General features: G+C 43.9%; 1 protein-coding gene across 3 annotated transcripts in view; it reads left to right on the top strand.

The window, feature by feature from the left end:
• Positions 1-24,407, top strand: part of CHCHD3 (coiled-coil-helix-coiled-coil-helix domain containing 3) — a 268,860-nt gene that overhangs the window by 166,229 nt on the left and 78,224 nt on the right. For 2 of the 3 annotated variants that reach the window (XM_037049174.1, XM_037049175.1), the window contains exons 5-6: positions 1,598-1,612; positions 2,565-2,648. In XM_037049174.1, coding sequence (XP_036905069.1) covers positions 1,598-1,612; positions 2,565-2,648 — 99 coding nt within the window. The remainder of the gene's footprint in view (positions 1-1,597; positions 1,613-2,564; positions 2,649-24,407) is intronic. The other variant, XM_037049176.1, reaches the window with a different exon arrangement.

The following is a 24,407-nucleotide window of genomic DNA, read 5'->3' on the forward strand; positions in this document are numbered from 1 at the left end:
TGCTCTTTATGAAATTTGGAAACTAGAAGCCAATACATCCCACTATGCATATCGTATCCACTGTTAACTTCTTAGCATGGGGTATGCGTTTCCCATGCCCATAGAACAAAGCGCTCAACTTTCCCTTTCCTTCCTTTTTGCCTTTAGCCCCTATGTCTTACCCCATATTAGGAGCTTAGTGTGCATGCTATTTCATGACCTGTTTGTCCCCCACATAATAGTTTGAATTAGAAAATTACTTCGTTGAAACAATTTCTCATGGCTGTCAGTGGTTGATCGTTTCGCATAGACTAAAATCTGTGTCGTCGGCACCCTGCTGTGGGACCCGGTCTTACAGCCACGCCTTGCCCGTCACTGCAGCCTCCGATTCAGCTGAGTGTGGCCGTTACCACAGAGGAGTGTGCAAGCTTAAAGCAGAATTCAATTCAGATTTCTTGCTCTACTGTTATTTTCAATTTGGAAAATAGAAGCGAGAACTAGAAACCACCCTGTGACAACTTTTGTTGACTGTCCGCTTGGCCTTTCTCCACTCCCCCTTTCCTACAGAAAAAAGATCATGCTGTCTTTTCTGTTTATAGTCTTTTTCTTTTTTACTCAGTATATCAAGAGTATGTTTTTATTTAACACAGATTAGGTTTTATTTTTGTTTCTTTGCATTTCTAAACAGCCCTATCGTGAACATCTTTGCATATCGCTATAATTAGTTAAGTTCTAAAAATAGTGTTCGAATCTCAGTGAATGTGCACATTTTTAAGCCTTGTAACGTTTTGTCAAGTTGGTTTAAAAAGGAGTTTGTGCCCGTTTACGTCCTGACCAGCTGTGCACAGAAGCGCCTGCTTTCCTGTGTCCGCACCACTAGTAACTTTATATTTTTATAATGGCATTTTATTATTCTGATATTCATGTTTTGATTTCTTCTGCGGTTTAGTTTTCTTTTTCCTGTGTTTATTTTTTGTATTTTTCTGTGGGATTTTCTAGTCTGTGTTATTTGTGGGGTGTGGGGTAGAGGGCTTATTTTTTAAGTGGCATATAGATTACATGAATTCTCACAGCTATGTGCTTTTTCTTCTTTTTTCCACTTGGTTTAATTTTTCTTATCTTTACAGAGGGTCTCATAAGTTCATTCTTTTTCATTTGTTTATTTTGGGCATCTGTGTTGAATTTAGGGAGGTCTTTTTAGAGCACATACACAGTCGTGCTAATTTTCTCCACACTTAGCTTGGTTACACATTCTCCATTTTTTAAAAAATATTTATGACAGACTGGCAGGTTTTCACTGTGCTGTACAAAAGGAGCCATGGATTATGTACTTACATATGAATGTGTTTTTATCAAATCTTAAGATTATATTTGTTTTGATTTGTGCATATGCTTTCAAGTATATGAATTTCTCACTGAAATCTCCGAATTGAACTAACAGCCCAGGCACATTTAAACGTGTTCTGGGTTCAGCTAGTCTGCCCCTGCAGCACGCCCTGCCTTCTTTGGTTTGCACTTTGGGTAGATATTATGCATCAGATTTCTTTCTGGCATTTGGAAAAAACAGTTACTTATATTGTTAAATAACCGTTTGTTTGTTTTTTTTGACATGCTGCAGGACATCGATGCCAAGGTGAGTAGCAGAACAAAGACCTAGTGGAAGTCACCCTTAGAGAGGCCGAGGCAGGCAGAAGGGCTCGGCCCAGAGATGTGAATGCCAGAGTCCATCCTCCTTTGATTTCTTAAAGATTCCTGCGCAGGTGTGGATTCGATATCTGCTGAACGAAAAATACGCTAAAAACTTTTCTAACTTGGGATGATATAGGGGGGCTTGATCCCTCAGAGAAGGTGGCCACTTAAACAATGACTGAGATGCAGACAGTGACTTGAAAAATACATTATTTTACTAATCAAAAATATATAAGTAACCATCTTTATCATTATGTTTTTCAAGAATCAGTATTTTATTGCATTATTATTTTGTAAATAAGATCTTATAAATTAGAAGTGGGAAACATGTTTAAATTACTTTTATTATTAATAGTCATTTTAATTATTTACATAAGCATTTATAGTAATTTTTTTACCCTCTCTCTAAAGACAGCTGTTTCACAAAAAAGTAAATAGACCAATGCACGCATTTGCATCCAGGTTTCCCTGGGTAATTTATGGGTTCTCAGGTATAAAGTTTACGTGCAAAATGTTACTTTGGTTATTTTTTGTTGTTCAAGAAAGGTTAGTAACCATGTGTCTTATTCCCAGATTAAAATCAAAGTTTTATTGTGCAAAATATGAATCCTGGAAATTAAGAGAGTTTAATAAAACTGTCTCTGCTGTATTGTGATGCATTTGGACAAAGTAGGACACAGCTGTTGCAGCAAAAAGAGAAAAAACAGTGTAGACGCGTTCTTTACATTTAAATCCAGCAACCCTCATCTTATTAATGTTTTCTTTCCTGTGGCAGAGACCTAATAGTTTGCAGAAGTCTTCAGCCTTTTATATTTATTTCTAATGTAATGCGTACTTGACTTCTGCTTTGCTGTTGCTTTTTCATAATGCAGTCTATTCTTCATTTCCCTTTTCAGGCCAAGCTGCTGGAGGAGAAGGATCGCGTGATAAAGAGACAGGACGCGTTCTACAAAGAGCAGCTGGCCAGGCTGGAGGAGAGGGTACGCCTGTTGCTTGTCACTGGTTCCTTCCACCACCCATCTGCAGCTTTCCCGTAGATACATTTAAAAATCGATAAGTGAAAGTCGAAACTGCTTCTCCTAGTTAAAAATTGGCCAGGAAGGGAAGAAGCCAAGCAGGTAGATTATTCTCAAAAGGGAAAGTCCTTTCTGCTGCGATAGCTTCGAGTACAGTGGCATTGTTGGTTGGTTTATGCGTTTACCACTCACAAACCTCCTTCGTTTTCCCTCAAATGTTCGGAAACTGCACTGTCTCTAGGTCACACAGTAGGGTGCTCATCATCATCATCGTCATCGTCATCCACAGTTTCTTTCCCTTTTTCCTTCCTTTAAAAAGATGTTTATTGAATTTATCGGGGGAACATCAGTCAATAAAATTACGTGGATTTCAAGTGTGCAGTCCTGTTAGAGTACTTAACTTTCCCAAACGTGGACTGAACTTGAGTGTGTTCTTAGAAATGATAATGTTGTAAGGGACGTATTTCCTTTGTGAAAACTCAGTTTCCCTGCATTCATGACCAAGAAGTGAATGTCGCTTTCGAGCGTGGTAGCCAAGAGCTGGATAAATGCAGCAGGACTTAGGGAGAAGAGATGGGAGGGGAAGCTGAGGTAGTGAGTACCATAGGGTTTGGCCGAGATGCGAAGGAGGAAATTACGGCTGAAACAAAAGGTAGGAGTGGGATTCGAGCCTGTAAACAGAGCCCTTGTCAACAGAGTAGGCGTGTCTGGAATAACTCCATCCGTAGACTGTGATACTACAGAGCTCACTTTCTCTCCCTGATCGAGGCGCCCCACATTTGGTTTGTTTAGAGTAGGGTGTTTAATAAGAAAGTAGGAGAAATTCAAAATACATTATTAAGCCCCATTCAGTACAGTTATTTATATGTTGAATGTGTTCACCTGTCTCTGTCACGGAACAGTGTTCTTGAATGTAGGGCCTGCTTTCTCATTCACTCAGCAGATGCTTGCTTACCTGATGGGTGTCAGGCCCTGGTCTGGTGCCAGAGTTATGTTCTTAAGGAAAATGAACTCAACTTCTGCCCTCCTGGAGCCGAAATTCGATGAAAGCGCAGTATATGTGTTGTAGGGGGTGAGGGGTGAGATAACTTGGCAAACGGCAAAGCCAGGGCAAGGCAGTTCCGGGGCCTGGGCGTGTAGGCGCGGGGTCAGATGGAGGGGGAGGGCCTGTCTGTGTACAACAGGGTGGCATCTTCTAAGAGGTCTGCAGTAATGAGGGACCCCCAGGACCCTCAAGCAGGAGTGTGGTGGGCATGTTTAGAAGGGCCAGAGGTTTTGTGGGTAGAAGAGTATTGTAACCGCTGTCTAGAGCCGGAAACAGAGCCAGGAAGTCCTAGTAAGTGGTGTGGCAGCGATTCAGAAAGGGATGGTGGAGGCACGGGCCCGGGTGCTGAGCAGCTGAGGGAAAGAAATGTGTGTGGATATTTCAGAGGCAGATAGAGCTGAGCAGATTTGCTGGTGGCTTTGATCATGAGTGAAAGAAAGAACTTGAAAGTATTCTAGGTCTGTGGCTTTTATACAGGACGGATTTTCCACAGGGGAAGACTTAAAGTGTGGATCTGGATGTGTGTAGTGGAGGCAATTAGGGGTTTGATTTGGGGTATGTTAATTGTGGCTTATTTCTTAAAACATCCAGGTAGTGATGTTAAAGAAGCCTAAAATGAAATGGCTTAGAGCAGAAGTCAAGCATGCTTTTCTGTAAAGAGCCAGGTAGTGAGTATTTTCAGCTTTGTGGGCCCTGTGTGGCTCCTGTCACAGGTAACTCAGCTCTGCCGTTGTATTGTGAATGCAGCCACGGCCACTGTGTCAGTGAACAAATGTGACTGGGTTTCAACCTAGGGACCCTGGAGTTTGAAACAGCCTTTTGATTTTTTCATCCCAGCCATTTAGAAATGGAACGCTGTTGTTGGGGCTGGACTGAACCAGGCGGCGGGCTGAGCTTGACCCAGGAATTGCAGACCGCAGACCCCTGGTTTAAAATACGGGCTCTGACATCGCCTGGCTTGGATCGGAACCGGCATCTCCCCGCTGTGGCTCTTGGAGCACCTTACTGGAACCTCCTGTTTCCTCGGCTGTAAAATGAGGTTGTTTGTGCTTCCCTCGCTGATTAGTTAACTGAGCCAAATCTCATAAAGCAGGGGTCCCCCACCCCATCCCCGGCATCAGGCGTGCAGGCGAGTGAGCGAGTGATGCTCAGCTTCCATGAAACCAGCCTGTGGTGCCAAAAAAAGTTGGGGACCGCTGTCATAAAGCACCTTCAGAGTGTTTAGCACAGTCACCACTCAATCAACAATGCTTCTTATTTTACATCTGTCCTTCCAGGGCACTCTGCTGGCCACGGTTAGCCATTGTTAGCTGAACTAAATGGATGGGAGTGGAAGTTTTGAGGTGACTTACTCCGCACCTGCTTTCTTCCCACACAGTCATAGTTTACTTTGCCGTCAGATATCACTATGCTTGGATTTGTATTTTTCCTAATTTTGTATCTGTATCTTTGGAGTTTGTCACTGGTTACTGTTAGGTACAAGAAACAGCACTGAAAATATTCACCCATTTCTCATAAGTTCACTGATTTGAGGTAGATAATTCAGCGGTTGCATGAGGAGCTGAGAGGCGTTGTTCTTGGCAGATGAACCTGGTCTGCTCAGCAGCTGCCTGTTGCTTCTGGCCCCAGGTGAGAACAGTGGTGGGAGATCAGATGGATGGGTCAGTGCGATGATACCAAGTAGTTGCCATTCGAGTGTGTTCTTGTTTAGGCAAAATATGTACGATTGTTCCTGTTTGAAGATGAGTCTGGAAAGTAGTCATTTAGTAATTGTAACTGAATGCTGAGAAGCACCAGTGAACTTAGAAGACTCCTGAGGTGGAATGATCACATTACTAGCGGTCGATACTTAATAACTCCGTATTTAGTAGCATGTGGTAGAAAGTATGCTGTCCTGGGGGTCAGAAGGCCTGGCTTTGTCATCTAGTTCTTTGACAATTTCCCGACTCTCTGGTTTCTGGGTCTGTCAAGTGGGGAGGATGCTCTGCCCCTTGCTCATCTTGGTGAGTTATTGGTGGGGATGAGATAAGGTAACGTGTAGAAGCTCCTAGAGAACTGGGGAGAGCTTCACAAACATAAGCTGCCACCGTTAAAGAATATTGACTTGCTTTCCATTGTGTGTCAGAGACTAATAATCGTGAACTCACCTTAGTATCGTTCAGCTTCCTGCTGGCCTCTGCCCACCCCTGTAAAGCCGTGTTTTGTTTGTTATTGCCATTCCTAAAACACCTCAGTAGAATTTGGTCCCTTTGGGATTTTATCTGGGAATATTTCGGAGACATTCAGGCCCCCGATGCGGAAGCAATTTCTAGACTTACTGCAAGAGGTGGAAGAGGGGTTTGCTTGTATTGTAGGGATAGTGGAGAGCACAAGTCTAATCATTTCTCCCAGGGACTCTCCGGACTTCGCATTAGGAGGCGTAAAGGTGCTGAATCCAGCAGTGCTCAATGTAAATCAAACCCAGCTGATTTTAACACAGCATGCAGAATCACCTAGCTGACTGTGAAATTGGGGTTGCTTGTGGTTTCAAAGGCGATATATGTACATATCTCTCTATTTTAACCCAATGAAATGATGGAACCATAAACTAGATACTCTGGTATATTATTCATGAAGAGGGGACATTGAGTATTTTAAAGAATAATTCCAAGGATGGTTTCTAAGATTTCCTTATCATCTGCTCATCAGCTGGATTAACAGACACAGAAAATGTATATATTATCACTTTTCTATGACTTGTAAACTTACTACTTGAACTATTTGTTTTCATTGACCAAAGGTGGATTTCCTTGGATATATGAACCCAAAGCCACTGAATATGTGAAGCACATTCAGTTCTTGGTTTGCGTCTTGGATTTTTTTCAAGAAACTCTTTATCAATTAGGTATTATTCCCTTTGGTGAATGGAGCTTTCTCCTTCCAGGATTTTATATTGGCTAGTTCACCAGGTATCTGAGATAATTTTCCCCTTCCTCTAACTTGGCGGGTGTAATAGGTATAATTTAACTGGACGCCAATCTCACACCTCTTAGTACCAGCGTTCCAGGATTCTGTCTGAGAAAGAAGATCAGGGCCATTTGAAAAGTTTTTCAGGTCCTTATTTCATTGTAAATGTTGCCAGCTTTTTGCAATAACAATGTCATAGATGTGGGGTAAATTTTTATGTTTTAAGAACATAAGAATCGCATGTAGGTGTGTGACCTTGTAACTGAGCAGCCTGGGGTCCGGCGCCTGCCATCACGCACGAGCACAACACAGAAGTAGGTGAGGATGGAACAAGGTTTTTATTAACAGGGTTTCCAGTTGGGGGTAGCGGAGGTCTCACCTGCTCCAAGCCAGCCTCTTCCACCATACACAGAAATCCCCTTGTTACCAAAAAGACTGAAATGCAAACCCGTGCTTAGAAGTGCCCCATCATTCCTTGTCTGTCCTTTTGGAGCCCTTGGTGGCTGCCACACAAGTGGGTCTCGCCCCTCCAGCTTCCGGGAGTGCTCTCTCTCTGCGGTGCACACTCAGGAGTTCCAGAGTCGCCTTCGTCTCACACAGCTTTCTCTCTTTCCCAGGGTTTGGGGTGCACCGTCAGATCACTCCGCCAATTGTGCAGGGGCAGCTCCATCTGTGGGGCTCCAGTGCCCAAAGCTGCTTGCGGCCTTGGGGACAAGGAACCTTCCCAGCTTGTGTGTCTGTGTGCTGCTGTCAGGGCCAAAGCCTGCAGGGTCCCTCCAAAGTGCACCTCACTCCAGCCCACCCCACCCCATCCTACCCTGACTGGGGGCCAGGAAGAGAGTGTGCGCTTCATTGCAAGTCCTGTTTTAATTAACGCCTGGGCCCAGAAACCCATGCGTGACAGAATGTCTGACTTTTCCACCAGTGTGGGCCAATGCCCGAGTGTGTGTCATTCCCCTGGTGTCTTTGCCCCTCTTCTGGCTGCCATTTTGCTAAAGGGGGCAGAAGTGTCCCAGCCATAGCTACCAACACTGCTGTTTGAAGGCTGTACCTATCACAAGCTGCTCAGCTGCCTGTCACTGCGCATGCGGGTTGGTTTGCCCGGCGTTGGCTTTGTTGACAGTAACCCCAGGGTGTGGGGAGGCTATCTTGCAGTTTCTGTTACAGTTTCAATCCAGGCAGCCCCCGGCACTTTGTGCAACCCCCGTCCCTTCTGGGGGAGAGGTGCTTCTGGTCCCTAGCCCAGCCTGTTACAGCCTAACTGAAAGCTATCCGAGTATGAATTCCTGGTTCGAGATTTGGTGAGAGGAACCTTTCAAAGAGCTTTTCTTCGGGAGCTTTCCCCGGGTCCCTCAGGGAATTGTCTGCAAACCTCTGTCGGTGATGCTAGTTTATGGTAATTGAAATTAGTTATCTGTATTTATCTTGTAAACTTCCTGAGGACAAAGGTCATTTTCTTATTTCTGTATTTACCACAACTCACACATTGTAAGAGTACAGTGAATGAATCCTAAGTTTACTAAGCTTATTCCATAAAGTTATGTGTAAACAATTAGTGTACAGTGTTTCTTCACAAAATGCTTACTATCTTCAGTAACAGTTTCAAATAATTTAGCCCATACAAGGAAAATCAAGTTTAACCTTGTATGGTAGTTCACAGCATCACCATTACCCTGGTAGGTAACAGTAACATTTATTGAGCATTTGCACTGTCCAGGCACTTTGCAGAGATAGTCGTTTTATCCGCATGAACGGCCTATGCAGCTGCCACCCTTGTTGCTTAGATGACGATCCCAGGCTTCGAGTCGTTTGCTCAAGAATGTGCAGCCAGAGCGTGACCTGGACCCGAGCCAGGCCCAGCACCTGAGCTTTTAGCCACTCTCCAGTGCTGTCTTTAACACCTGTCAGTTCTGCACTTAAGAAGCTAACTCTTGCTGATTGTTTTGTTCTTTGGGTGGTAAGTTAGTTCTTTGTGGCTCTTAGTACAGCCTTTTAGGTCCTGTTGTTATAATTTGATTAATGCCACCTCATTACCTGAAAGTGTTAAGCGTTTCAAAATGCGTAATTTTCTCCCCAGGATGTAGTACTTCCTGGGAAAATTGGACCAAAAGGGAATAAATAACTCCTTATAACCTAGCAACTACAGCGCGATACTCCTAAGTATTATTCTAATATCTAGTGGTCCTACTTTTTCTTTGAAGTAAGATGTTTATAGTCGTTGGAGCAGTTTGGAAATATCTTTGAGGTATCCATTCATTCATTCATTCATTCACATATATGTTCATAGTGTTGCTACAGGACGGCCATCCCATTCCACTCTAGAAGGAAAACAACTTTCCATTCCCTTTTGATAAACTGTTTTGGTGGTTATTTCATGAGAGTCTGGATTACCTGCATGTTCTTTAAGAAAAGTTGTATTTCCCAGGAGTCTGTTAGTCCTGTGGGGGGAAGTGAGAGGAAGGACCAAGGCAGAGGGAGAGGAGGGCAGAGTCCAGATTCCCCAGGGAAACACCAGGATGAAGGACCCCTCACTCCCCAGGACATCTTGGAGACATGAGTTCTTTGATGATTAGTGTGTCTTGCGTGCCTAACTTCTCAATTATGAAGCTGAATTGATTTGCTTTACTGCATCCACTTTGCTCTTGGCATTCATAAGAATGGTGGGGTTTGGGCACAGCGTGGAGAGAGCTTTAAAAGCCCTGGTGGCTTGCAGAGCTGAGGGAGATCAGAGAGCTTAGTTAGATACAGTTACAGTCTTCAGATCAACAGGGTGGTGGGCTATGTATTGCTTTTGGTTGACAGGCTTCTGTGGATTTCAGCTGCAATTTGCATAGTCACTGCAGTCAGTCCCATACAATTAAGAAGGAGAGGGAAGTGTACAAGCTGGGCAAAAGAGAGCAATGAAAAGAGAATGGTGAAAAATAAATTATCATTAAAAAGAAATGTACTTTATTAGTTCATCACCTGTGGAGAGAGTTGCTAATTAAATTCTAAGGTCATGCTTACATCAAGTGAGCAATTTTTAAAAGCTGTTTACCTGTGGTAGGTGGCGTGTCTTCCATTGCATCATAAAGTGTCAGGCTCATCTGTGTGATTAATTGGCTTGTTTGATTGCTTGACTTCTTCCTTGTCAATTAGTACCTTCCTTTCTGTATTCTTCTGTGCAAAGCTTGGGGGAAAAATAAGGCCAACAGATGATAATAAAGAGAAATGACAACAGAACAGATTATTGTCGGCTCAGCATGCTCCTTGTGGGAAGAAATTATGCATTTTTACTACCACGTAAAGTCTGTCACTGTGAAATATTTCATTGAGTGAAGCTGGGTCAGCCTTTTCAAGGGATTAGTAAGGATACAGACCAGTGACATCTGAGATACTAAAACATAAGCAACCCTTTTTGAGGGTGGGGAGATACCTTCACCTCAAATGTATGGGTTAAAAAAATCTTTGGATATTTCCCTCTACAGGGCTTTCTAAACAGTTGTCTGTAGCGATTATCCTACTGTGTGTGCTTTGGCCATACCATTGATCCAAGCAGATTTAGCACAGTGTAGTTACAAGCATACCTTTTTGATGGCTACGCCTTGATAGGTTATGCTAGTTTGCATTTGTTAACCTAGAGAGACATACTGTTTTTTAACACTGGGAAATTTTGTGCTGGCCTCGTCATTCATCTTGAAATGCAGGCGGAGTCTCTGTAGTCACTGAGAGTTACAGGGACAGATGTGGGTGGGTCTCCGGTCTAGGGGTTTGGACCCTGAAGAGAAGAGGAGCCAATGTCACTTTTAATTTTAATGCCATCACAAAAGACAGAGATGCCAGTAAAATGGTTTGCAGTATGTATCTTGAGTTGCTCTCAATTTTTTTCATTGGTAGCAAATAATGATAGTTCGAGTAAATGCCCTTAGTTGCTAATTGTTAGGCAGAGAAATGAGTAAGTCCAGTATCACTGTATTTTTTGTTGATGTAATTAACACAGTTATTTATAACAGATTCAAATACTGAACCCTTTTATTCTTTTACCTGTCTCCCTAAAGGAACTTTATTATTGCAGATATTTCAAAAGTGGCAGGCAGGACACTCTTTTAAAAAAAGATTTGTTCTCTGAGGGGGAAAATCAATACAATATGTTAGAAATGGGAGTCTTATCCTTAATTCATTATTTAACAGGTCCTTCAAACACATTGGTTTTTTTGTTAACTTCTCTGAATTTTCTAATGGGTAACCTTGAAATGCTATTTTAATCTGGTTTTAGGGATGTGAGACTTCCATTTTTTTTCCTGGGATAAGATGTCGAAATTGTGTCCCATTAAAATGATCCCCTTAACTGGAGCCAGCTTTTCTGTGCCTAACTTTAGAGGAAAGATTTGCAAATCATGGGATCACACTTAATTTGGGGCTCTCTTTACCATGTAGGCTGTCAAGAAGTATTAACCTCAAGGTAAGATGAGAACATGGAGCACAAAGCTATGAGCTGATGGCACACAGTACACCAGGTATTAAATAGCATTATCCATCCTGCCTGCTACAGTAAATAGGATTTCACCATTATGATGTGTCAGGGCTTCCAGTGAAATCGAATTTACAAGACACTAAACTGCCATCCTCTCTGCTGAGCAGCTTTATTCTGGGATCTTGGCTTTCACATTAATCCTGTTGGTAGGAAATACTTGTACCAATTGTGCATGGAAATTATAATTTAATGATCTCTTCCTCTTCTCTATTCAGAGCTTAGAATGGACCACTGTGCTTTGCGGTGATAGCCCCAGGGCTCTGAGAAAGCGATAATGCACGGTTCGGCTTTAAAGCCCAGCCTTGCCGTTCTGTGAGTGTGTGTAATGATTGGAAGTCCTGAGATGCCTACACTGTGGGCTGCGTGCTTTCTCAACTCCTCACCTTTCTTTTACCTTGTGAAGCACCGTGCAGTAAAAGAGACACTGTTTACCATGACAGTTCTTTAAAATGATATGCCACCTGCATGGGTAGAGGCAAGGTAAGAAATAAAGTGTTAGAAAATCCAGGGGAAATTAATTCCACTTTTAAAGACTCTCTTCATTTTGTCTAGGGAGGCTCAGCAGGCTGTTCTATTGGAAAATACAGTGACTGCCCCCTTTCCTTTCTTTCGGGATCTTTTCTTGCCATTGATAAGAATGTTGCAGCCAGGAAGTCATTGTGTGTTTCCTTTGTGTGCAATTGCAGATGGGCTCAAGCTCTGGATTTTTCTTTGTGTCCAGTTTTATAATTAGTGATTGTTGTGCTTCTTGATGTCTTGTTTATTTATAAATTTCATATATACTCCATTAGGCAGACCAACCAGTGCTTTCATTTCCCCATTTTACTGCCTGAAAAATTAAATACACAACTATTAATTTTTAAGGGAATTTGCAGGCTGGCATAAGAAAAAGGTCTCCATTGCAGCTTTATACTCAGACCGTGAGCCAGCTGTTCCATCTATAAGGTATTACGTTTCAAACACATTAGCTTCAGTTGGGAAGATATATTTGGGCACTCAAAACATTTGCAAATAATATTAGCTCATACCATTATCACATCAGAAGTGCTAACATCTGAACTTGGCATAAAAAGCATATTCACACCATAAGGTCGGCATTTAATGAAGGAAATCCAAAACCAGGTGGGCCCTGGTGACTAGATAGCATTTGGATTTGGGTCATTTTCGTCAGAATTTGGGGGGCTAGAGGGAGTCCTTGGCGTTCACTGTTCATTCATAAGCATTAAATTTCTCCAGTGAGCCAGGCACTGTACGTAGATACAGTGACAAATGGAAATGTCATAGACGCCCTTTGGCATCTGGGACGGAGCTCTGAATGGCCACATTGCCTCCACGGAGGCCATGCCGGACTCTTCTTTTCCAGAGCAAAAGTGTTTTGTGGGGAGTTGCCACTACTTTTGTCCCAGAAAGGTCTAAAGATCGTGGGATTTTCAGGAAATTGAGTGGGGTGAAGAGGTTCATCAGGTTAAATGATCCACTAAAGACCCAGTAAACTAACTGGTTCCCTCCAACAGCTCTTTGACAATAAATATTAAACGTGAAAGTTCCATCAAGGCCAGAATTATTGTTTCCCCTTCAACCACCGTGGTGCTACCTGGCATATGATAGGTATTAGATAACTTTCCAATTAATGTGTTCGGGAGTGGAATGGGTTCCATGGCCAAATGACTCTGAGGAATGTTAGGTTTAACCAGGCATACCAGAGTTTTACATTAGGCCTCCTCGGAGTTCAGCGCCCCCACGGTGAGGCCCTGCCCGCCACGTTGCAGCACTGCACGCAAGCTGTAGACTGTTTTCCCCGAGAAACATGAACTTCTCCCAGCACAGCCTCTGAGACTCGCCTCTGAGACCCCTGTGCCCTGTGTCGTGCAGCATCCGCATCCCCAAATCCTTCCTGATGTGTGCCCCGGAATGTCGAGGTCCAGAAGGTGTGACACTTTACCGGCAGAGGTCCTGATGTCCTCCCGGACGCCTGCCCCAGCCTGCAGTCACCTCCCTTCGCACTGCGTTGCAGAAGCGTGGGCAGAGCAGAGAGCCGTCCGAGGAGGCCAAGGGCTGGCCCTCTGCAGTGGGCTTTGTGGTCTTCAGTCTCTTCGTCATCTCTGGTCTAAGGTCTTTCAGAGAATTGCCATGCTCCCATAGTTTTGTATTTGTAGTCTCAATTCCTGACTCAAGTTGCAATACTCCAAGCTCCCCAGAATTGGGAGCGATCGATAGTGGGGTTTGACCAGGACCCAGAATCATACTCATTATCCTAAGAGTTTTACATTGTCATGGAAGAATCAGGCACTCGGGCCCAGCAGAATGTCACCAAGGATGTAGAGTCTAGAAAGGAATTTTCATCTCTTTCATAACATCAGGTAGAATGGTAATCAAATTAAATAAATTTAGCCCTGGCTGGTGTGGTTCGGTGGATTGAGCACTGGCCTGTGAACCAAAGGGTTGCTGGTTCAATTCCCGGTCAGGGCACATGCCTGGGTTGTGAACCAGGTCCCCAGTAGGGGCCGTGTGGGAGGCAACCGCACATTGATGTTTCTGTCCCTCTCTTTCTCCTTCCCTTACCCTCTGCCTGAAACAAACAAACAAACAAACAAACATGTAATTATCGCTGTGGGTCTTTAAAAACTGTCCCTTGAGTGTTTACCAAGGTCCAGAGCTGGAGGAACCAGCCGGTGGTCTGTCAATACCTGCCATACTTCAGAGCCTCACGTTTTCAGGAAGGTTTTGGGGGGCTGGCTATAATTTGGGGAGGAAGCAGTGAGGTTTGCTTGCCTAGGTCTGAAAATGCAGTCTCTGCACCAGTCAGTTAAGTTAAATAAAGGAGAGCAGTCATCACATTAAGAACAAGAGTTCGGAGAGAATAGTGTGGATGAAGCACTGTACTTTCATCTTTATCTTAAAAGATTTTACTTTTTTACATTATTAGAGAGGAAGGGAGGGAGGAAACGATAATGTGCAGGAGATACATGGATCGGTTGCCTCTCACACACCCCCAAGCAGGGATCTGTCCTGCTACCCAGGAGTGTGCCCTGACCAGGAATTGAACTCACAACCCTTCAGTTCGAAGGCTGTCACCTGACCCACTGAACCACACCAGCCAGGGCGTACTTGCGTCTTTTAAGTAACTACTATCTGTTGAGGGATTATTATGAGCCTGGTAGTGTATGAAATGATTAAACACTATGATTTTAACCCTAGCACAAACCTTTAGGGGAAGGTATGAGGTCTGTCTGGGAAAAGTCCAGCTGTTGTTAATATAATGAGAATGGTTTGAGTGACATCAGTGTAACCTGGCAGCCGAGGAGAGTGGACTGGGATGCGCATGTGTGAACAATGACAACTTCACTGTACTAGTCAGTGGGGGCAATAGACACTGTTGAGTGAGCACCTAAACTGTACGTCCATTGCATTTGAAATAATCAAGCCAGTAGAGCAATGAATCTGCATCAGATTTTGCAGTAAGCTCGAACATTTCCGTAGCAGAAGCTATTCAGGTGGTTCAAAAGGCCACAGCTATGGGCAACTGGTGATTGGCAGCTTCATCATGACAATGCACCTGCTCATGCATCACATCTCATGCAGTTTTTTGGTGAAACATCAAATCACCCACGGGCCTTAGCCCCCTATAGCCCAGATTTAGTGCCCTGCAACCTCTGGCTTTTCCCCAAATTAAAATCAGCGCTGAAGGGGAAGACATTGCAAACTGTTGATGAGATTCAGGAAAATCCAACAGGGCAGTTGATAGTGATTGGGAGAACTGTGTGAGGTCCCAGGGTGCCTGCTCCTATGTACAGTGTTTCTTGTATCTTGTACCTTCTTCAAGAAATGTCTCTATTTTTCACAGTACGTGCCTGGATACCTTCTGGGCAGACCTCGAATTCTCTCTCCGGACCACCAAAGGTTGTTGAGGCTCAGAGACGTCACTTGCCCTGAGTGTCCCGGCCGTTGCTGTCTTCCTCCTCGTGAGCAGCCTCTGCCTCTGTGTGACCAGTGGTCGACTAACACTCCCATGAGGCTTTCTGGTCTTAACATTTATTATGCAATTTCACTGTCCTTCTCCTAGTTTAAGAAGATTTTTTATAGAAGTGGACATCACCTGTTTTTGTTTAGAACCACTAGAATAAGTGACAGATTCTTAGCAACTTTCAATCAAGTCTTCGTTCCTCTTAGCAACTTTTGTGTTTCGTACTTGGCTTCTTTTACAAACTAAGAACCAGTAGACTTAATAGTGGATTGTGTTCCACAGTCAGGGAAAATTGCCCCAGTTCCGTGACAGGGCGTGGTCACAGGATGGATGCGAGTCCACAGGGAAGTGCACGGGCTAGACTGATGGGAGATGTGCTGAAAGCAAGGAAACGGTGAAAGATCTATGAATGGGCCTCTCTCCGGTGAGGGGATGGCGAGCAGAGGGGGTGGCCTGGGAAATACTGTGGGCAGAAATCAAAGGTAGAAGCCAAGTTAGGTCACCCAAAGGAATGATGAGCCCTAGTGTGATAGCAACAACGAAGGATGGGGGGCGGTGTCCAAGAATGATCTTCCTTTGGCTCCCACCGCCACTTGGGCACTCTTGGCTCGCACCGTCTCCCTTTGCCGGAGCCCACTTTGCGATGTCCTTTCTTTCTAGTGGAACTGCCGTGTGGCCTTGTGTCCATAGTATCCTGGAACCACAGCAGCCGAGGAAGCTGTGTTTAGATTGTGTACATGTGCAATCTTGGGACATAAACCTCCTGCAAATGGACATTACAGTCATACAGATAGAGGTTTACTGTCAAGTTCCTCTCTAGTTTAAGGCCAGAGATCCTCTGATCCTAGAGCTACTTGAACTTCAACTCAGTGGCTTCCGTAGGCTCTGCCTCAGAGTGAACCTGAGTGATTAACCTCAGAAATACACCTCTCCTGCAACTACGTTTAAGCCATACCTGCAGGTGACCTCCCATGGCGGTGTTTCATCCATTGCCTCAGTATTGTCCACTAGGCAATCCCCACACTTGGTGGCTGTCAGCACATTCCTCTGCCCTGTTTTGGAGATGCCCCTACTGTGGGATGCTGAGCACTTACTGTGTTCTCAGGTGTCATGTGTGCTCAGTGCCTGCGGTGCACACAGGATAACTCAATCAGGCACATGCACCTGTGTGTCTCATCTTCCTCCTTGCCTGTTTTCTCCTCTTAGCATTAGTATTTCCAGAAATTACTGGTAGTTGTAACGTGCCTCTGCCTCGCCTAGATGGACTGAATGATGATGAGTTAGAGTAAAAATAGAAGTGAGAGGAGGGTAGTTCAAGGCTGAGATCCTTAGCTGATGCCCTTGGATAGACAGTCCGTTCACTGAGATTTGCCTGCTTTTCTGATTCTCTATCAATAAAATGAAAATGTAACTTAGGACTATGATGTTCCTCTAGTTCCAGAAAAGTAACATAATAAATTGTGAACTATCTATTCTCTAATGATGCAGTTGCTCTAAATTGTAGAAATTTGGCAGACATGCCTAGAACTATTTGTAAAAATTCAATAGCATGTAATTAAAGACAGAGACTGCTATTTTACTGTTGGGTACATTAAAAAATTATATTACATATCATTTGGATTTGACCCTGAACTTGGTTCCCAAAAGAATAATACCAAAAAGAAAAAAGGGTATGTATTTTTAGTCTAAATAGAGGCACAAGTTATATAAAGTAACTACATGTCACTTACACTGGAGCTGTTTAAGGCTAATTATGCAAAAGCTAGTGTTTGAATGAATATTACTTTGGAAGTAGCCAAATGGAATTTGAACTACATCAAACAGTGATTAGGATGAAATTTTAGGTTTCAAGCCTTGCCAGGCAGCAAAGCAAAATCGCTGGTGTGAAGCCTATGCTGACTCAGTGCAACAACCTGGATGTTATAATAATGGGGTGGAATATTTATAGACACATAACTGCTTATTGCTCCTTGGAACATTTGCCTGGTACAGGAGGATACCTTTCAGGTGAGAAAACAGACACCTGAAGGTGTTGAGAGTGGTCTTAGGCAGGTAGCAGAGAGAGAGAGAGAGAGAGAGAGTGTGTGTGTGTGTGTGTGTGTGTTTAGGTTCCTGGAACAGATTTGTATTGGCGTTGCCATCCCAAATGTTGCAAAGGTAACAAATACAGGGCGTTCTTGGTGTCATTCCTGAGGTTTTATGAAACTCAATCAAAGGAACAATAAAATTTCACAAGTTTTGTTGATAACATGCTGTAGAGCAGGCATGCAGGAGGTTTTTTGCTATTATTCTTAATTGTTGTGTGGAATGAAAGAAATTTCCAGTAGAACCAGTCTATTCTATTGCAGGAAGGGACTGCTGACTTGCTGATTTGTTCTCATTGTTGATGTTCACGTGCCCACAGTGTTGGAAAACTTAACTCCTGTATGCCTGTCTCTTGGTCATTTGTGAGTACCTGAGATATTTTACAACCTCAGACCTCAGCATTGTAGGGAGTAGGCTTCAATGATTCTGGAATGCATCAAACCTCTGGGACCTCTCCCTCAAAGGACATCATGGTAAATTTAATGACATCAAAGACAAGTGGATGTGAATTCAAGTGTCACACTGTGACCAAGCAGAAGGGGCCTGTTTATGTGGCGCCTTGGTGCAAGATCTGGCAATCAGTATTGGAAGAAACAGGTCTTTATTCACAATATTCCTACCTTGATGGGGTTCGGAGCACTTACTCCTGGAGCCCCCTTTTCCCACAAGACCCAGCACTTCCCTTGCTCCCCCCAAAGGCTAGAAGCCAAAAGCCCCTGAAGTTCCCCATATCCTTCATCTTAAGCCGGCTGTGCAGTCTCTCAGCAGCTCTCTCCTTCAGGGTCTGGGGTACTCTGTCTTTGGCCTCCGTGTTATAGTCCAGGGGTCCATGTGCCGTGGTGCACTGTGTCATGACAAAGTCCAGGAAAGGCACACGTCTCAAGAGAGCAGCCTTTCCAAATGTTCCGAGTCCCAAGTGTCCAGGCACAGTCTGGGCCTGCAAGGCAGCAGGTCAGCGTCTTGCAGGGAAGTCCTTGGTGGCTTTGGAGTCCGTTAGGGTGGGCACAATCAGAGCAGCATGCCCACCTTCTTACTCGTCCGTGGTGGACCAGCTCCTAGGCACCAGTCTCACCACTGGCAGCCTGCCGGTCTCTGCCTTCACTTCCACCTGCATGGTGGCTCTTCCTCCTCACTCTGCACGTGGCTGCCTGCCCGTAGTTTATCCTGACCTGGAGCCTCCTGTGTGACCATGTGTCCGACTCCCCCCACAGTGAGCTACATTTGCCAGTTTCCCGTGTAGTTTACTTTCTCTCAGCTGCCATCCCCAGTCAGGGCCAGAGTGACACAGGCACGCAGGGGCACCTGCCCCCCCGGCTGTGTCATGAGTCAGGATGCAGTCTGCGAGTCAGGCCCACCTTTCCTGAGGGGTTACACAGCTGTGCACACCGCTGTTAAGCTAGCTACTGGGTTGCCATTGTAATGCAGCATACCTCAGTCCTGTCCTCTGCTCTCCCCCACCCCCAACCAAGGTTTGTGGGGGCTTTGGGGGCCTCTCAGTCTGCACCCCATTTCAACACCTCTTACTTATTGGCCCTTTGTCCTCAAGAAATACCAAGTAACCTGTTTCACTCTCAGAGTTCTCATCCATAAAGTGGCTTTCGTAACACTTCTTGTGGGTGTGGAGATGAAATAAAACATTGTATGTGGATTTATAAGGATATTAAATCAGGAAACCGTCAGCTGTCCTCATCAGTCTCCAGCATATAGGAGGTTGATAGTTACACGCTGCTTGAGGAAACTTGTTTGGTGTTGGGGTGGGGTGCGGGAGGGGGTCGGACCTAGAAAAAAATTATCCATTGTTTTATATTGAAATGTTATATTAAATTTTGCTAGAGGAATGGGATCATTTGCCCAATTGTAGAACTATTTTGTAATATGAAAATAATAACAGAAAGGCCTACTTGATCTTTCAGATTTTCACAGCTCTTTACAACACTGCATTTTATTTGCTAAAATGGGATCTCTTGTCCATGTATTTGCCTTCAGAGTTGGCTGCCTGTGTCAGAGGTAGTGATCTGAGTATAGGTGTCAGAGGCTGGTTAGACCTTTTGTCCATTTAGCTAAATGAATAGAAGCTGACCTGATGGATGGGCAATTTTAAAAAACAACGAAACAGAACTTATTGAACGTTTATTTCTCTAAATTAAAAACGGTTTGTTTGTTAAACCTTGAGATACTATAATATTGGAGTCCAGGTCCTGAGGACCAGGCACTGGGAACACAGAAGATGAGACCGGGTGGTAGGGATGTATGGTTGTGGAGTTGGGGGTGCCAGTTTTAAGGGAGTTGCTGGGGTGTGGGGAGAATAGGGAGAGAAAAGACCATAGAATCTGGGGGGAATGCAGGTACCCCTTCAGTGATGTGCTGTGAACTCGTGTCGGGGTTTTTTTTAATGTCTGTTTTTGTTATAATCTTCTGTTGCAGGTCTCTGACTTAGGATATCAGTGCAGAACAAGAATTCACTTTTTTCGTTGTGATTTTGGGTCAGTCTCTATTTAACAGTAAGAGCAGAGTGAAGCATTTTATTTTTCACCTTCTGTATTGTCCATTAAAATGGAATGGATGTGTAGGAGGAAGCGCGGGCGGGGTCAGGTCGTGGGGCTGTGTCCGGGCAGGAGCAAGGGGGCCACAGTAGAAACCCCAGGGGCAATTCCTGGGCAGGCACCGCTCTCCTAGGGGAGGGTGTTTACCATCAAGAATGTTCCTGGGTACTGGGGGCTTTTCTTAAAATAATGAGACTGTTATCTTGGGTTGTATTCCTGAGAGGCAGAAAATAAAATATTTCCGGTGGGGTCATGGCTTCAGGAAAGTGGTGATAGTGTATTTGTATTGATATCATAGATTGTATTTTTACGTGAAATTGTACTACGTCAGATGCTGTGCAGCTTATGCAGGAGTCTTACACTTTAGAAGTGTTTGCCGAAACCCTTTAATTGTAAGACTGAGAGTCCCAGCATATTGTTGGCCAGCTCGGGGGGAGAAAAAGAAACAATACCCGCCCCCCCCCCCAAAAAAAAAATCACACACACAGATTGCCCTGTTACCTTTCTTAAGAACAGGTCTTTTTTGACCAAATTCCTTAAAAGGTATTCTGAGATTAGAGACTTTTCATAAAATGAAATGACTAGATTTGTCAGCCTGGAAAACAAAATCACCAAATGATAACTTTTCAAGAAGACCTGCCTGTGTGAGCCTATAATATCTTTCTCATGTAATTTGAATGCTTTCTGTTTCTCCCAGAGCTTCCTGCTAGCTTTTTGGCTTCTGCCCCAAAAGATAAACCAAAAGATCTTTTCTTTATATGGGTGGTGTATTTTTTTAATCCCTTGAATCAAAAGTATATTTTAATGACTGATGTAATAAGTTGAATAAATTATGCGCAACATAAGTAAAGATTAAACCAAGTTTCTCAATTGCGGGGGAGTGTTTTTTTTTCTTTTTTAATAGGCTACAGTTTAAAGCTAAAGGCAGAAGCAACTGTTGTTTTTCTCTCATTTTCTCTGCTACAAAATATGGTTTACTGCCTGCCAACTTGCCACCTGAACACCCACACTGCTGTTTAAAAAATTTCCCAAAGCCTATTTTATATAATATACTTTCTGGATCTTCTCATTATTTGAAGAAAATCATTTTTCTTTTGAGAAAATTACAGCTCTTAAGGTTTATTCACGTAGAAAAACAGTATGGGTAAAGGCGCATTGTGCTCTGCAATTCTCATTATTTATTTATCCTAAAAGCAGTAATGGGAATAAAACACTATATAATCATGGTAAGTATATTAAGGAGTTGAAATATTGACTTTTATTTAACATATGTCTAGTGGTAACTTTACCTGTGGACAGTTGAAAGGAGAGTGAAATGTTGTTGATTTAACAAATGAAATAAAAATTCTAAAACACATATTCTTGTAAACCTACCTTGTATGTTCCTCAGTTTTGTTGATTTCAAGAGGGACTGTTCTCCCATTTCTTGGTCCTATCTGTGATTCAGAATACTCTTAATTTGCCTAGGTTTTTGTAAACTTTTGGAAAGTAATTACTACTTTAACTGACAATGTATTTATTATTTCTTTTAAACAAGCAGTTTAGCACCCTTGTTATAATTTAGAATTTTTGCTGAACGTCTTCTTATTTTCTTAGCTTTCTCAGTCACCGTGAGCCGTTCACCAGGCTCAGTCCTGTGTTCGCTGTTGCTTAGGGCAAACTGTGTGCCCAGCTCCATGTTCGACTTGGGGAGACAGCAGAGAGGAAGACAGAACTTTCTAGACCCGACAGTATGTTAATATATGACCGTCAATAACCAATATATTTCATGTCAAGGGGTGGTAAGCTCTGTGAAGAAGAATAACAAAATACTGAAGGGGACAATGACTGTGGGGGGAGGGGTGACAGACAGAGACAGTGGTATCCTATACAGGGAGGTGGCCTTAGGCTCTGAGCTGCTTGAGAAGGGCCCCGAGCGCCAGGAGTGAGCCGTGGCGATGGACGATGAGCCATCTGCTAGGTGCTGTTGAGCACCAGTTCCTCAGATCTCTTGCCTTGTTTCCGTGCCATTTATTACTCTAGTGTGTTCTTCACCGTCTTTTCAGAAAGTGCCAGGCTTGCCTTTCAAGTACAGTATCAGTCTTGCCAGGCCCAGCAGACGGTGCTTATTTTGGTCTGCACTTTGTTAGCTGATCAGTTCTATGCTAAGTTCAAATGGCACTCTGATTTCAAGAGTCATTCTAATCCTTGTTCTCCTAGAGGAATGGTATAATAGGCACTATGGGTCTGCTCGGCGAATATTGAAGTCTTTTTTAAAAAAATTCCCTGTCAAGTGAAAATGTGCTTGAGTCTCCCCGCGGCTGCGCTCCTTTCCTGGAGGTCCCTGCCCACCCCAGTCCAAATCATCGGGAATAATTCTGCCTAACTCTCAGAAACAACATTGACCGTGAGTTTGCCATCTTGGCCGCACTGTGCAGCCCACTTTCATCCAGTGCTTTATTTAACCTCTCTGGCTGCTCGGGGCCGTCGTTTTACAGACGAGAGGAGTGAGACAGAGCAGTGGTGAGCAGTGCCACGCTGTGCACCCTGGCAGCCCAAGCTCACGTTCTCCACCTCTACACTGCACAGACTCGGGGGAGGTTCCGGTCGAGGTGGGAGTGAACTAGACACACAGGAGTTCCGAAGGCCTCTCTGACTCATAATACCCTACTAGGGCTACACAGCAGGTGAGTTATCACACGTGCATCTGAGTGTTATTAGTTGGGCAGAAGTTCCCACTCTGACCATGTCCGTAGATGGGAAGTGGTTAGCCTGTCCACCAGGTTGACAGATCTGTTTCTACCACCTCTGTGGTCCCCTCCTGGCTTTCATTGAGCTATCAAAACAGAAAAGGCCTGATAGCTAGGAACTGTACCACCTTCTCTGAAGTGAGTCTCCAGTGTGGGGGTTGGTATTTCCCCCCTTTCTCGCCTTTGAAGGAATTTCTCTCCTCACTTTCCGGGTCATAATGCCCTCTAACCTCCTACAGGAAGTCTTTCCATTTTTTGGTTTCACATGTGACATCTCTTCATAAGGCAGTTTTTTATGTAGCTGTTTGGAAAGCCAGACTGCCTGTGTTCAGTCCCGGCAGCACCACGAACAAGCTCAAACTGTCTTTTAATTACTCAACTTCTTTGGGCCTCAGTTCCTGCCTCTGGAAAGTGGAGGTAATCGTAGCAGCCCGATGGTGTGTGTTATATAAGGTCTAAATTATTTATTTGTTTGTTTGTTTATTTATAGAGGGGAAGGGAAGGAGAGAAATATCAGTGTATGGTTGCCTCTCATGAGTCCCCTGCTGGGAACTGGCCTGCAACCCAGGCATGTGCCCAGACTGGGAATCAAACCGCGATCCTGTGGATCGCAGGCTTGCGCCCAATCCACTGAGCTACACCAGCCAGGGTATAAGGTCTAAATTAGATGATCCATGTAAAGCACACAGCGTACCCCTGCCTGGCTTTGATACACAGGTTTGTGCCAGTGAACGTTAAATATTATTGTTAGCACATCTTAACTCCTTGGCACATTCCACGTGAGTTGAGGACAGAGGTTGTGTGGTATAGATTTTTATGACCCTTGCCTATAGTTTCTTATGTGTACTAAAGTACTGGAAAGAAATTTACTTTATCTCTGTTAAGAATGTCTTCAGAAAGTCTTTTACTTAGATTAAATGAGCAATGAAATGAAATTGAAAACTCTTATCATCTCATGTCATATAATAGAAGCTATAGGAATTATTATCTTGTGAACCAGTCCTAAAGAAACTGTATTGTTTTTTTTCTCTAAACTGGTTACATAAAACATAACACAAATAGGGGAAACTCTAGTATCTAGGATCATTCTAGCTCAGGTATACTTTTCTTTTTAATGAAGTGTTCTCTGGCTTTATGTTGACATCACCTATATTGGGAGGGAGAATGCAAATTAATCTTTGGAAGAGTAATATGGCTGTGTTCCACATGCTTCTGAGCGATAGCTGAACATTTAAGGGGGCTTTTAGCAAACTGACCAAGTACATTACTGTGTCGCTTTCTACCATTGAACTCACCAGCTCTAACCAAGGCTTTCAGGAGAGTGAGGAACTCTTCTAGATGGTGAGCTGGGCCTCCAAGGTGGCCGGTGAGCCAGTCGGCGCTGCGGTCTGAGTATCGGTGCGCAGAACAGCGTGGCTACGCAGGGTGCGCTCAGCTCAGATTTCAGATCTATGTAGAAAAAAGAAATTGTCTGTATGAATACTTAGCTAGAAGATGCTACTTCTTTGTAAAGATCTTACTTTTTCTTATCCCCAATTGATTTGATGGGACTTGAACAATATTTTAAGCCATATTCTATGGAGAAGACTGGAGTTCCCTAACACAGGAACTCTGAGTGGGCTAAGGACTGTAAGCAGTGTTGGCGCAGGGCTAGACTGTTCAGGCTTTGTGGGCTGAACCCCTTCATGTGGGTGTCAGAGTGAGGAAGGTCAGGGCAGCGCTGGCCTGGGCCGGCTGCTTGGTGGGTGGTGGTGGTGGCTGACATCTTCCACAGAACTTTGCATGCATTATCGCGACTGCTTTTTGTAAAGAATGGGAAGTGTGTAACAGAAGCTTCTAGAGAAGTGAAGCCAAAGAGGAAGGACAAAAACAGAATTGAAATTGAAGACAGCTGTACT

This window comes from Sturnira hondurensis, unplaced genomic scaffold (genome assembly GCF_014824575.4).
Source record: "Sturnira hondurensis isolate 20B ecotype Veracruz unplaced genomic scaffold, ASM1482457v3 Scaffold0006437, whole genome shotgun sequence".
Classification (NCBI taxonomy): domain Eukaryota; kingdom Metazoa; phylum Chordata; class Mammalia; order Chiroptera; family Phyllostomidae; genus Sturnira; species Sturnira hondurensis.